This window comes from Cryptomeria japonica, chromosome 6 (genome assembly GCF_030272615.1).
Source record: "Cryptomeria japonica chromosome 6, Sugi_1.0, whole genome shotgun sequence".
In the NCBI taxonomy this organism is placed as follows: domain Eukaryota; kingdom Viridiplantae; phylum Streptophyta; class Pinopsida; order Cupressales; family Cupressaceae; genus Cryptomeria; species Cryptomeria japonica.
In genome coordinates this window covers 400,945,869-400,961,795 of record NC_081410.1, presented here as the reverse complement: position 1 = coordinate 400,961,795, position 15,927 = coordinate 400,945,869, and the positions used below count along the sequence as shown (strand labels likewise).

At 37.3% G+C, this 15,927-nt stretch overlaps 1 protein-coding gene across 1 annotated transcript in view; it reads right to left on the bottom strand.

Moving 5' to 3' along the window:
• The window catches only part of LOC131065827 (BTB/POZ domain-containing protein FBL11), a 149,559-nt gene that overhangs the window by 65,777 nt on the left and 67,855 nt on the right, over window positions 1–15,927 (bottom strand). Inside the window, exons 4-5 of the mRNA XM_059222065.1 lie at window positions 13,037–13,178; window positions 12,846–12,895 (exon numbers count right to left, since the gene is read on the bottom strand). Coding sequence (XP_059078048.1) covers window positions 12,846–12,895; window positions 13,037–13,178 — 192 coding nt within the window. The remainder of the gene's footprint in view (window positions 1–12,845; window positions 12,896–13,036; window positions 13,179–15,927) is intronic.

Sequence of the window (15,927 nt, the reverse complement as noted above, 5' to 3'; positions counted from 1 at the left end):
CTAAACGTGCTCCCTTCCATCTACAAAAGAATGAAGTTCAGCAACAGATTCCTTCTTTAGAGCCAAGATCGAGAAGTGAATGTTTAAGTTTGATAGCAAAGGGAAGTTATGCTTCCCACATATATCTTCTGCAAAATAGTTATGACTACCATTATGTTCCGATTAAGGTGACAAGAATGAGGACAATTGAACAATGTAACACCTCTAAGTTCAAGAGGTTAATTTCTACCACCATCACAAGGGACAGTAACGCATACCAACACTTTAAGTCATTCACGATTACAAGAAGTTGGACCGGTGATGATTTTTCTCTTGAATTCTTGAGGGAAGGCATTAAGAGTTCGACTCTATGGTTGAACCAAATCTATTCATTATTCAAGAATAAGACCAATCATGGCATCCATCTCAAGTGGAAGGTAAACAATGAACACTCTCAAAAATGTTCAAAGAGACAACTCCAAATTGGGCATGAGAATCAGATTACTAAAATCAGAGTAGCGCAACATCAACGTGGTGATTGGTTCCCAAGACTAATTGGGAAACCAGGAATCAAGATGGCCTATATAGAATTTAGAAAAAGTGCTCTTATAAGATTAAGACTTGAGGTTGTCGACAAACAAACTTCTAAAGGATGTATACAACATAATCTAACCTTGGAAATTACTCAGCTAAACTATGTTATGCATAGAGGGCACTACCAAGTTGGGGTCTAGGAATCATGGTTTGAGAATGCTTGTGGGCAAGCATTTTCAAGGAGGGGAGACTGTACTGTCCCCATCCTTTTCATATCCGTGCAATCAAGTATCTCAATTTTGTTAAGTCTCTAGAGAGACAAAATTGCAATAATGAATAAAAAGAACAACTATAATTAGCGACTATCTCATTGCCAACAATGTTTAATAACATCAATTGCAATATTGATTCATACAAGAAGACGAACCAACATCTAGTCAATATCATTATGAAGAGTCTAACAGCGGCGGTAGTCCATACGAAAGTAACTATTGATTATTAGTAAGAATCAGTAACTAACCAATTATAAGGTGCGATTAAAGGATCAAATACCAATTAGCAAAATAGACAAGTAAAGGGGTGTGTTGAATATATTAAACTGGTTGTTATTAAGTAATACGATTTGCTTAAGGGAGGAACAGTTATGAAGAAACCAATCAAGAAGAGACGTGACTAGTCAAACCTCAAAGGATGCCGACCCTTCGGTTTTGGAGATATAAGAACAAGATCAATATCATTCTAATTCATCATTGATTTGGATTTTCTCTTTTATTTATCCCGTGTGGATCTGCTCTATATTAAGCGATTGCCTTTGGCATTAATGGTTGCATACATATAAAGATCAAATCAGAGACAGCACTCTTAGTTGCAAGCAAATAACTTTATACCTGGAACAGCAACATATCACTGTAGAGTGATACTAATATCTACAATCTGCATATTCATATTGGTGGATCAGACATAGCAGCCTTATAGCTTTATAGCTATCTTCATAGGGAAGACCATTGCACAATTAACATCAGCATATCAAGAAAAGCACACATCTCCATATACATATATGTACACTATTAATATTGGAATATCCTAACTTGCATGATCCCTAAGATCGTATCAGATACAGCATTATTTTGTTATCCAATCTTTATCCTTCATCAATATAGGTGAAAGGGAAATTTTACCAGCATATTGTTGCACCAAGTGCAATATATATCTATAAGATAAAATCACTTAGCATACATCTAATTGTATAATCAAAGACAGCAGTGGCATTGATATTAGTTATTATTCTTGAAATAACATTATCATTGTTTATATTCTTTCAATTATAAAGTTTTAAGTGGTATCATACATTACTATTCATATCAAAAATAGAGGATTCAAGGTAATTGTCCCAATATCCCACTATTTCCTAAAAAGGGAGATCACAAGTTAGTTGTAACTAACCCTAATTAGGGTTTTGCCATGTAATCTAGGCCATTGATCTTGAATCAATATGATCCTTCAAATTGTATTGAGACCTCTATATAAGGCTCAGTCCTCTCATTGTAAAGCCTAATAATTAATAGTGAAACAGTAAGTAGTAGTTGATAGCTAGAGTAGAGTAGGAAGAAAAGAGATTGTTGCCAAGGCTTGTTGTAATAAACATACTTTTTTCATTGAAGATATGGTGGATGTTGTGTGCTATTTCAACTTGTTGCATGGTCTCTACTTCTTATAGTTTAGCTGTGCCAGATGAATGGAAGATTTTATTGTTGATGAATGATGAAGCCTAATGTTCATACCACTTGGAGTTTGTTGATTGCAAGTTGCAGTGCGTGGTTAGACTGAACTTGATTAAAGCTTAACTTCAATTGCCATATGCTCATTGTTCATAATGTTGGTGTGCATAGGCGATATGAAAAGCATTCCCTTATTCCTAGGAGATTGCACCATCTTTGTGTAGTTGTTTCCTCATGGCGAATTAAAGCTTGGTTTGGATGCACCAAGTCAACAATCATTTCTTACATTGTTAGGAGTAGCATAGACTTTCCTTAACCTTTATCTCCTTTTGTCTTTATATCCCAAGCGAGTTAATATAGGTCCTCCATTCCAATGGTGTTCATAAACTTAAGTCCCCTTTTGAATCCTGCAATATCACATCTAATTCACTGAGTCTATCCTGAGCATTAAGTCGATTGTTCACATTGTAAACCTTGGAGTTATCTCATTTGATCATATTCATTAGTATATGAGGTTTCTTTGTTCAAGAGAGGATAGAATACTTGGTATTTTATTCTATGTTTGAAGTGTCCTAAAAAACACATCAACACCTTCTTACCCACTCATACCAAAGCCAACCTAACTCACTCTTATGTATATCAGGTTGGCTGTTCTATAAACTCTGTAGCACATCATCCCCCCCTAGCATGAAAAAAAAGCCAAATGGTACGATGATCAGTGAATTGCAAACAATCAATATCATGCTTCTATGATTGTTACCTCCATTCATGTGAGATATCCACATTTGCTTCTCCTTTAATTTTATGTAAATTGGGTTGTGACTTTGTTGTTGCTTCTTTAAGTTTATGTAAATTGGTTTCCATAGGAGAGGTCATGGGTCTACAGTTTAGCATTCTGAATCTCTTCAAAATATCCAAGGTATACTTTCCTTGGTTTAGTATAATGTTGTCAAAATTTTGTCATACTTCCAATCCTAGGAAGTAATGAAGGAGTCCCAAGTCCTTCATATCAAATTCTTTGGATAGATCTTTCTTGCATTGATCTATAAGGTGATAATTTCCTGTGATTAATAAGTCATCAACATATAAAATCAATATTAGCATATCACCATTATTTCTTTTGTAGTAGAGATTAGGATCTGCATCATTTTTGGAGAAGCCTAGTCCTAAGAGATAGGTGTCAATTCTTTCATACCAGGCCCTGGGAGCCTGTTTAAGCCCATAGAGAGCTTTCTTAAGTCTACACACATGAGACTCTGCATCATGAATTTCAAACCCTTCAGGTTGCTCTAGGTAGACTTCTACTGAGATCTCACCATTTAGAAAAGTTGTCTTAACATCCATCTAGTGTACCTTCCACCCCTTTGCTGCTGCAATGGCTAATACAACTCTTATTGATGTATACCTGGCAACAAGTGCAAAAGTTTCTTCATAATCTATTCCTTCCCTTTGTGAGAACCCTCTAGTTACAAATCTGGCCTTGTGTTTTTCAATACTGCCGTCTGCAGCATGTTTGATCTTGAAAAGCCATTTAGATGAAACCACAGATTTCTTAGTTGGCCTAGGAACAATCTCCCAAACATCATTTTTCATAATGGACTGATACTCTTCAGACATGGCATCCTTCCATACTTGATGTTCAAGTGCATCTGATACATTGTTTAGTTCGGCTTTAGAGAGATCATTCATAAGGGCAACATAGCTAGTGAATTTATTAGGCCTTTTGCTTTCCCTAAAGGTTCCTAAAGGAGCAACAAACTTCTGAGCATCTTCTACAGTCTTGGTGGCCCATAGAGGTCTTTTCTTGAGGTTTTCTCTAGGTGGACTTTGGGTTTCACTTATAGTTTCCTCAGGATTCTCCCTCTGAAGCTCAGGAGTAGGATCTCTATCTAAGCTAGGGGTGGGGATATAGACTTCAGGGTCTAGAGAGCTTTGGGCTCTTTTGAAGGCTAAGTCTTCTTCAAAGATCACATCCCTACTTAGTTCAATATTCTTTTGACCAGGTATATATATCATGTAGGCCTTGGAGGTTTCACTATATCCTACAAGGATTCCCCTTTTTCCAGAAGGCTCTAATTTTAATCTTTTCTCCCCAGGTACATGAATATAGACAGGGCATCCAAATATCCTAAGGTGGCTAATATCAGGTTTTGATTTAGTAAAGACTTCCTCAGGGGTTTTATCTTCAAGATGAGAGTGAGGACACTTGTTTTGAATATATACAGCAGTGCTAGTTGCTTCTGCCCAAAGATTGACATTTAGATTATGATCAAGAATCATAGCTTTGGCAACTTCAACGATTGTCCTATTTACCTCTCAGCTATTCCATTTTGTTGAGGGTTATAGGGTATTGTTAACTCCCTCTTAATCCCTGAATTTTTACAAAACTCTTTAAATAATTCTGATGTGTATTCCCCCCCATTATATGTTCCTAGGGTTTTAATTTTGTTACCATAGTAGTTCTCTGTTAGTGATTTGAATTCTTTAAACCTATTAAGGATCTCTTCTGATTCTTTACATTTCAGAAAGTAGATCCAAGTTTTCCTAGAGTAGTCATCAACAGATATTACATAATACAAAAATCCCCCCAATGAAGGTACGGGCATGGGTCCACATACATCAGAATGAACTAACTCTAAAATTTTACTTGCTTTCCTAGTACTGTTCTGAAAAGCACCCTTAGTATTTTTACCTAGAGCACATCCTTTGCATGCCTCTGAATGGTATTGCTTTAACTTAGCTAGACCTGTGACAAGGTCTCAAATTGATGATAAAGCTCTAAAATTTAAGTGGCCTAGTCTTCTATGCCAGACTTCATTAGCATCTGTAGTTTCATGAATTAGGGCTAAGTTGGGCTCTATGCATAGCTGATACAAGTAGCCTTGTCTTTGACCAATTGTTTTACCTTTCTTGATGGATGAGTTCTTTGGCCAAGCCAATGCTCTGTTGTCCATGAAGGTCACTTTGTATCCATTGTCCTCCAGTGCTGATATTGAGACTAGATTCCTCTTGATGCCTGGAACATATAGCACTCCTCTAAGTTGTAATGATACACCCGACTTAAGTTTGATGGTGCAGGTTCCAACTCCTTCAACAGGGTGTGTAGAATCATCTCCGATAGTTACTTCCTCGTCATTCTCCTCTTTCATGGAGTCTAGTACTTCTCTAAATCATGTGATGTGTCTGGATGAGCCACTGTCGATCACCCAGGAGTTCACTTTGTTTGATGCTTGATTTGTGAATGCTGAATAGAGTACATACTTCTCGGAAGTCCTCTTCCCTTTTGGATTTTCCTGTTTTGGCAAATGTGGCTTGTTTAGCTCTTTCTGGACATTTGGCAACATAGTGCCCAATTTTGTCACATCTGTAACACTAAATCTGAGAGAGGTCCTTTTTGAAGGAGTTCTTGCCATGACGACCTTTTCTCTTCCTGAATTGCTTCTGCTTGCCTTTCTTGTTTGAGTTCGTATTTAGAACTTGAAGATCTTCATCTATATTCTTTTGTTTGATCCCTTTCTTATTTTGCCTCGATTCCTCTTGGAGACAGTCAGCCTTTAGCCTATCAAATTTTGGGAAGTTATCCCTTGCACTGATGCCTTGGACGAATGTTTTCCATATGCAAGGCAACCCATCTAGGGCAATGAGGGTTAATTCTTTGCTTTGGATCTCATATCCAAGGGTTGCCAGTTCATCCCTTAGGGCAGATATTCGCATGAAGTAGGCATTGCCTGATTCTCCTTTTATCATGGCTATGTGATTTATTTCTCTTTTTAGAGCCAAGGTTCTACTGGCATTAGATATCTCAAAAGCATCTTCAAGTGCTTTGAACATGTTGAAGGCTGTTTCATGTTTCCTTATAATGGGCATAATATTGTTCCTTACCCCATCAACTATGATTTTGATAGCCTTATCATTTCCTTCTCTCCAAATTGCTTTGTCACGTTCAGTCTCAGGTTCTTCAGTTTCAGTCTTTACAAATGATTCGACTTTATTTTCTTTTAGAATCATTTGAATTCTGAATTTCCATGCCGAGAAGTCATCACCTCCTCCGAGTCTGTCTTCAAATTTGATAGCGCTAGCCACTGAGAGAATTGTGATGTTGAATATATGCTTGATTTGAATTTAACGTAAAATTGAACAGCCTCAAGTTCGATTTAACTATAGCTCTGATACCATGTAAATGATGTTCAATTTACAATTCAATATGCAAGATGTATTCTTAATTGTATTCTCTATATCTATGTAATTTTCTATCTTTATTATAAATCTGACTATCTTCTTTGTTTGACAGGTGAGAGGAGTATTTTTCGATTTCAATATCCTCTTCACAACTATCAAATGATACATATATACAAGACGTGAGGATCAAGCAGTGCCTTGACCGGTCATGTCTTATGGACATGACCGATCAAGACACTACTTGATCACACCCTTTGGTATATGTTATCAACCGGTGTTTAATTTATTGCCAGCCCGATACTAATCGGGGTTCACGTAACATAGTGTATATGTTAATCGGTATTCACGATGGGGTTGGCATGATATAATAACCGATGGGAATCGGTGTCTATGTTAGTTGACACCAATCACTAACTAAATGTTATCTATCCCAAGCGGTGCATACTTTGCCGCCTGTTGACGTGTATTTTGTACACTGCCTAACACAGAATAAAATACCCAAGGGTACCTTATCCTCTCTTGAATAAAGCCTCTGATTGCTGAAGATATCGCGAAAAAGGATCAATCAGGATGACTCCAAGGTTCTTGTATGTAGGGTCTCTACGTGTGGATAAGCTCTCTGTGGTATGATGTGATTTGCTGGAATCACAAGGGGACTTACATTCGATGATTGAACGTTTGATCTGCTTTGAATATTGCTGGAACACAGGATTTCACTAGCTTTGATTTGCAAAAAAAGGAAAAAAGACGAGGGCAAGGAGAGAATCTAATCCTAATACTAAGGAATGTAGGAGCAATGATTGATCTTTGATGAAACTCTAACTAGGTCTTGTTTTGACATCGCAGGACCATCTCCACAAGGCTAGTGCGATCTTCGAAGGGAAGCTTTATGATGTTCAAATCATCACTGCAGGCATAGACACCATCAGGTTGATGCATATCAATGAAGAAGCGACAATTGAAGTTAAGCTTAAGCTGAATGATTCCAGTTGACTACGCAAGGCAAGTCTGCAATCAACAAACTGCTAGTAGTATGGATGTACGAATTCCACCATCAATCAAGCATATTTCTTCCACTCATCTAATAACATGAAATCAAATATGAGAAGTATAAAGACCATGCAAATTGTCGAATCGACCCATAAATTTCACCATTTCTTCAATGAAGTTACAAGTCTTTTACAACAACATCTTGGCAACAATCTTTGCCTTCTCTCTCTACTCTAATCTAATTGCTATTCTATCAACTATATTCTAACTCTTCCAACTAACCTATTCTCTCTAATTCCTAATGCCTTTACAAAATGAAATGCCAGGGCTTATATAGTGCCCTCAATACAATTCGATGGCTTAGATCAATTCGAGATCAATGGCCAAGATTTTACAATGAAAACCCTAATTAGGGTTTGTTACAACCATTACATAACATTTAATGCTTGACCAATGATAAAATTGTATTGCTTGGACACATGTCCTCTCTGGAAAATTTGACCAATGGATAGCCGGGGTAGGTACATCGAAGTTTGTGCCACCTTCCATGAGTTAGGTACATTGAATCTGGAAATGCTGAGGTGGACCACACTGACTGGATGAGCGATGACTAGGATGCCACCTCGTCTGACACTTGTAACTTGGTAGATATTCAACTTAATGTTGTTGAGAAGCTAGCTTTAATTAATTCATCTGGAACTATCTACTTCTTCAACGAACCCTTTGCTTTGACTTCTTGTGTCCTTGATTTGCAGGATGATGATGTACCTCGCCTTGAAACGCTGGATTGGAGGAGGCCGCCCTTGTCCTTGCTTGATCGTCCTTGAGGAGACCGTCCTTGATCTGGCTTGATTTTCCTTGAGGAGAACCTTCCGACTTGCAGATCCTTCGAGCTTGGAGTCGCCATCTTGATACCTACACAACATTTCAAAATTAGTAACATGTTTTGCAACGTGGAAATATAGACTAGAAAGAGGATTTAAGTTTTAAATTAGGAAACCTCATGATAAATCTTTGAATTATCATTTCCTAAATTTACTAAGCCACTTGAGATTGAAAATTCAAAATTCAAAATTGAGACTAGGAGAATCTCGCCATACCTCCACTTGGGAATTAACTCTAAGAAAAGATGCAAAATTAAGCAAGTTTGTTAGGCAAAATGTGGATCAGAGTCTTCAAAATGTGCTTCTTCTATCAACTTCACCACTTCTAGCCTTCAACGTCTTGAGGAAAATTCGCTCCACCTCTAGCCTTCAACTCGCACTCCTTCTTGGACCAGATTTCGCACTCCTTTATTGCTCCTTCAAAATCGCACTTGGACAAATGATTGAAAGATGGATTAACATGCTCAACACACCCCTCTTATATAGGCGCTCATCTTGATAATTGCCCCTAGGCCGACTTGGAAAATAGGCCCAAAAAACAAATAAAATTTAATAAAAGAGGGGGCCGACCTTGCAAAATAATACCCCAAGCACTCCCCTTTTTTAAAATTTAATTTAATAATAATTAATTAAATGTCTTTGTAATTAAAAACCTCGATTTTTTAAAGGCTTTAAATTAATTATTGAATGTCCATGCGCTATTTTTAAATACCAATTTAATTAAATCTTTCACATTTTTATCGAATTTGGCATTTTAATGTAATTCAAAAATATTGGCGCCTAAGCATGGGAGGAATAAGGGACACTAACCATATCGCTCTGGTCCCTGGGAGAGGGACAGGAGCGCTCCTTCATTTTGGCCTTGTTTTTCTTGTTTTTCACGTTCAGAGTCATGTCTTAGACGTCCAAAATAGCATTTTAATTGGGAATCTTGAGCTTAATTCGTCCCTTTTGTGGAAGGAGTGCACTTTAAAGTACTTTCGCCCTGGTCCCTTGGTGAGGGACAGGAGCGAACTTGCCTTTTTCCTTGGGTCTTTGCTTCTTTAATCACCAATTTATATCGCAAGGCAAGTAACAATGTTATCCATTCATTCCATGTATACTTTACTCGTCCTTTACAACGCAAATTTGATATTTGAGTGAATATCGCCCTGGTCCCTTGGTGAGGGACAGGAGCGAACCTTTGTTCCTTATGCTCATCCTTGTTTATATCAACTTGCAACTGTCTTCATGGTGTAAAATGATGTTCCTTACTCCCTTTTGAACACTTGAAATGTGAGTGGCAACTTAAACTTGGACACACTTGAACATTTCGCTCTGGTCCCTTGGTGAGGGACAGGAGCGAATTTGGGCATTTCCATCACCTTTGCAGTCTTTGATACTTTACTTTCTCTCCGAGGCGTTCCAAACATCATTGCCCCTTTGTGTCTTAGCTTGGAGTGATTTAAGCTTGGAGGGAATATTAAATAACCTTGAGTTCGCCCTGGTCCCTGGCTGAGGGACAGGAGCGAACTTTCACTTGTAGGCTCAATCATGCTTTGCTAACTTTTAAAACCATCTTCAATGGATCCGCTATGCTTCCCTTCACTCATCCTTGACATGTAATTTGCTTCATCTTGGCGAGAGATTTGTCTAAGGAAGAAATCGCTCTGGTCCCTGGGAGAGGGACAGGAGCGCCTAGGACAATATGGGCTTCACTTGGCGTTTTACAATCTTCAAATTATCTTCAACGGACTAGTTACGCCTCCTTTGCTTGCCTCAAACTTAACACTTACTTGATTTTCGCCCAAAACCTGTCTTATAAGGAAAATCGCTCTGGTCCCTGAGAGAGGGACGGGAGCTATCACTTAAATTCGCCCTGGTCCCTGGCAGAGGGACAGGAGCGATTTTGCTTCTAGGGTCAATTTTCCTCATGATTGCGCTTTCAAGTTATATTCAACTGATAAAATGTATCTCCTTTGATCTTCTCAATTCGCGAAATCGTTCAAATCTTTCAAGGACAAGGCAATTTTGGATTTCAAGCTCCGGTCCTTCAGTGAGGGATAGGAGCGATTTTTGTCCTCCAGGCCCAAATGCTTCACTTTTCACCATGAAATGTCTTTGCTAGGGAAGATATCATCCTGCTTCATGCTATGAATAAAAGTTAATGTCCAAGAAAGGTCTAAAATTGTGCATATAAAGAAAATCGCTCTGGTCCTTCAGTGAGGGACAGGAGCGAATTTGACCTTCTAGGCAAAAACTTCATCATTTCATTGCTTTTGATCAAGTCTGGATGCTCTATCATGCTCATTTTACCCTTCACCATGCCTTTGATGTCTCAATTCGTCCAAACAAGGTCAGGAATGGCTCAAATAAGTATTATCGCCCTGGTCCCTTGGTGAGGGACAGGAGCGCTTCGCCTTGGTCCTCCTGGGAGGGACAGGAGCGAAATTCACTCTGGATCCTCAGTGAAGGACAGGAGCGAAATTTGGCTTTTCGAACTCTCTATCAGGATAACTTTTATGGAATATAACATTTAAGTATAAGAAAGTGTCACTTATGCTTTAAGTTATATTCCATATATACTTTCAGGATGTTTGAGAGTGGTTTCAGACCTCCAGGAGTTATATTCCAAAATCTAGCTTTTTGAGGTTTTTCAGTTTCCAGACTTAGTCAAATTTCAGGATCAGGGCATTCCAGACTTAGCCAAATTTCAGGACATTCCAGACTTAGCCAAATTTCAGGACTAGGGCATCACTTAAGTAGGACTTGCTACCCTATTGATCTCCCCGACAGCACTCAAAATGCAAAGGCTAACTAACAAAACCCTAAAAGACCAAAAAAAAAACCCTAAAAAGCAAAAAAGCAAGGGTCCCCATTTGCAATGGGGCGATGTGTGAAATGGTCACAACACCGCCCGAAAGCACTTGATAATTATTTATTATTTTCTGGGAACACATCTGATGTGAATCGAAATACACAGTTAACCCGAAAGTGATCACCGATATACCATGCTGTTGATATTGATTGACTAAGTAAATTCAATATACAAAGAGGAATGATTATCAAATGAAAATAACTTGAAGTTGATAGTTTATCGATAGGATAAATGATTGAATGAGAGACTTCATTTATCTCTCATTCAATCATTTATCTTACTGAAGCTATCTTGCATTAACAAGTTGGAAATTGATCAAAGTTAGGATTAGTTTTTGAAGCTAAAAGGAGGTCATCGGTTCAACTGCTCTCATAAAGTGTTTTCCTTTAATTAAGAAAATATTTTTCAAATAAGGAAGCACTGGACAGATCATAAAAGGATAACTAATTTTCTAGCTAGTAAATATGTAAGTTTATATAATGTTCAAACTTTGACAGTAAGGGCATAGGTTCAAACCCCAAAATCAAATTTTTCAGTATTATTTGTGGTAAACTTTTTTTAGGGTGTCCTGCTTTTATGAATCCTTACACCTTTTGAGCATGTGTCTACCATATGACCTCATATTGACAAGACATTTGAAGCACTGGAACCCTGACTCAATAAAACCGACATTGGCTAGTAGCTTGATGGGATTCGTGTAGCTAATGGTTGAAATTGAGACAACTTCCTAAACTTTCACTGGTAGAGAAATAAACTGCTTACAACCACTAAATCTAAACTTTTTGAGGCTGTCCCAGACACAATGATGATGCTAGGTTGTGTATAAAAGTCTCTTAAGTTAGTTATGAATCAAGGTAAATTCATTCACCATCAAAGAAGCCATGGTGTTGGTACAGAGGGGTACAGAGGTAATATTATTCTGGGTAAAGTGTCTTCACTGTCAAAGACAGTATCCTTCTTGTAGAAAGTCCAACGCCAAAGCAAATGCAGCAACGTCATTTTGTCAATTTCCAATCGTCAATTTTGTTGAAGTCAAGATTGTTACAAAATCTTGTAAACCAAGCAACTTCACTGCAGATTGACACAATAAATGTCATAATCACTTCCCATGCCAAGACAAAGGGTTAACCTTTAGAGCAGCATGACCTCATTCCCCTGCGAGTCAATGTCATATTGAGGACTTAGACAACAGATAATTTTTCGCTAGGAAATTGATCAATGTAAGGCAAAACTAGAAGGCACTTTTCAAGAGTTCTATTCAAGTAGAAAATCAGATAACCACTTTTCTAAGCCAGATATATGATACATCGTAAGAAGATCTCGATCAACTAGTTTCAGATTTAACAAATGGAACACGTTACACTTTGAATTAATTCAAAAGTTTAAAGCTGAAGAAGCAGAAAAACAAATTGGATAGGCCAAAATGAATGTTCATTGTTGATCCCTTGCAACAACACACAGCATAACGATGATGCATGTTACCACCTTCAAATTGATAAATAATGAACTTCCATCTAACCTTTCTGCAAACAGGAAGTTATTAAATAACAATACAAGTTATTGGTTTGCAAAAACCACTTGCCACATCTTTACAACATTGACTATGGATAGTATAATTATAAATAAAAATAGAAAAACCAACAAGGGAAAGAAAACAGTGAACACAGACAAAACCAGGCAGGCACCTGAGAAAGTAGTGCCTACAAAATTCATTGCAAAGAAATCTGTGTAGAGCTCCAAAATGAAATGAATACCTGTGAAAGATTCACCTCCAATATCAATAAATATGACCACTAAGATGTATAAATTCAAATATCATATAAAACTTGGAAATGTTGTAATCTTTAAAACTTAATGATACCAGATCTCTTAAGTCAATGGAAGCTCATGCTTACCATTGTCAGCTCCAAAATTCCAAACATCAATTAGTTGCCTCAAAAACACTTCAGAAAACTTAGTTTTCTTAGAACTTAAATTTTGAATGGACCAGTTTTTGCATTCCATGATAACATTATTCACTCCAAAGAAGAGTGCTCCCTGTACAGTAAGAGTATCAGCAAGATCACTAACAAATTGAATTATAAAAAGCTATAACTTCATTAACTGAAGAACAATATTCAGATAAAGAAAACAACAAAAACAAGAATGTATGCCCCACATTCAATGTCCCTAATTAGCAGCCATTTCATGTATCCATTAAAGCAGACCTTTAAACAATGCTTAACACATCTTACAGGCAATGGGTTAAATTGAGAGAAAAAAACATGACTTGACAATCAATAATTTCACAAAAACAAGAAATTGGCAAACATAAATGGGCAAGAGCTGCTTAGAATGCAACCAGGACACGAATGCATGCCTGAGTTAGTCCACATGAGATGAAGCCAAATGTTTACACAACCACAAATCAATAAATAAATTTAAATATTACAAATAAATAGCATTCTACAAAATGAATCTGTTATTGAAAGGTTGATGTTGTTTCCAGAGCAATTCAAATCATTTACAACTGCCAAAGCCTTTGTCTAGACAGGACCCAAGGTCACTGCCAAAAATGCTGAAGAAGAAACATCACATAGCATTTCCAGCACAGAGCAAAAAATCTAAAAAGCTGACATTTATGACTTCAGACTAAAACATTGTTGCACCAAAAGCAAAGAACTGTATTCTTGGCCTCAAGCCTTCTAATAATGTTCAACTTGATCCCAGTTGTCTGGGTTCTTTTCAACATTACAAAAATTACCATGAAAGTGTTGTCTACAAAATCAATGGACATAAAAACTCAAATTTTCAGACTTCGGCAGCTTGCTACTCCCTTGGTGGATTGAAATTCTATGACAGGTTTGTTGTGTGAATCTTTTTTCATTATGCTAATTAGTGGGAGCAAGTCGAATCTGAGGCTTGAAGATATTGTAATTCCAGTTAGACCCCTCCAAAATATTGCCTCATCAGGGATACCAAGCTGAGTTTCCTACCTTTTGACATGGGCTGCTGAGCACACTGTTGGTGGAATAAATATAATAGGGTACAGGTTAAGATAATGAGTTTTCCACAATCCACAATAGTTGCTGTTCTTGTTTCTGGATTAGACTGTGTATGTTTATTTGCACCAATGTTTAGGATCCCACTCTGTGATCCATCATTAGGATGATAGAAAGCTCATGGAGAAGAAATATGGATTGTTGCAGATCTAAGGTGGCCAAAGACAGTCTATGGGACAGCTGATTCGGCCATTTTATCTTTCTGCGATGCTGACCTTCTGCTATTTATCTTGATGAAAATTTATGCTAGGACCTTCCTAGCAGAGTATGTGGTAAGAAATTGTTCAATGGCCTGGACTCGTCTCTGACATTTTTTGAAACTTCCGATCAAATAAACCAGATGTTTCTTTTGCTCTCAGAGCAAATTTTTCTGGTGCTGAATGCAAGTTACCATATGTGTAATGCATCACACTAAGTGACTTGCAAACCTTCGTCATCAATATTCCTGCCCACTAGATTATTACTTGAAGAAAGAGCAATTTTACGTTTAAGAACTTGAAAGCTGCAATGACAAGGTTGCAGTTGTACAAGGATGCCATGGAAGAACAGGAGCATGAATGGATACAACTCAGGTTTCACAACCCACTGCTATGATATCCTATCCCAAATAGAACACCAGGGTTCCTATAGATTCTGAGGCAGAAATTACACAAGAATAGGGTTATTACCCTAAAATAGAAGAACCCACACCAAACCCAAGGCAGTCTCTGCGTCTCGGACATGATGGGCCATATAGGATTGCACAGGGACATGCAACAACGTCAGCTTTAGGCTGATGATGAACCTCAAAAGTATATATGATTATAAAGTATTTTCCTATTTATAAATTATTAAATATGTAATCTCTTTTTCCACCTATTATATATAAATATACCCTCGAGGTGACTTATGTTTTATATTAGGATTATTGTAAATAAATTGATTGCTTTTTTAGTAGAAAGTGGTGAAATGGCTTAATCAACTGAAAATGTTGTGATTAAGTTGTTTTATACAGTTAAATTAGTGAACTTCTAAAAGTTTAAATGAGTAACAAAGCTATTGCACAAAATCAGAAGATGGTTCATTTGATTGCACAAGTCATTTTTGTTGCTAAGTGAGAGATCGCCTTTGTTGTGCAAGTGATGTTCTCTGTTGCATAAGGCATCCCTTTGGCTGTGCAAGCGATTACCTTTACTACACAAGCAGTCTCTTTGCTGAACAAAGTATTATTTTCTCTACCACTCACTTTTGCTTTGCAAGACAATAACTATCACAAAGAGATTGTTGAGCTGTCTAGAGCAATTTGTTGCTGATGAGTGAACATAGCACCAAGATCTACTTGATGATTCAACATAACAACACTCCAAAGTGCGCACACAAAGTTCCAAAGAGGTTATTGTTGTTTCACAACAAAAAGGTGTTGTTGGAGGATTTATTGGATGGTTCAACTGCTTGGAGCTAAAGATAGAAAAAGGTAAAAACTTTCATAAAACTAGTTTTAGGAATAAATAGATGGCAATTTGTTTTAGAATTTGTTGTAACCAGGTTGCCACCTTCTAGCATCTATATAAACATAGTATCATAGGCAAGCATTAAATATTCACTAGCATTCAGAATTACAATTGTGCAAGCACTCAACAATTTTTCTTTGAAAGACTCTTTTTAGTTATTATATCACAGTCAACAAAGAGTACGGGATACACAATATGAGCCATATCAGCCAAAAGAACAGACTACATGCACAGGCCATAGTCGACAGCACAAAT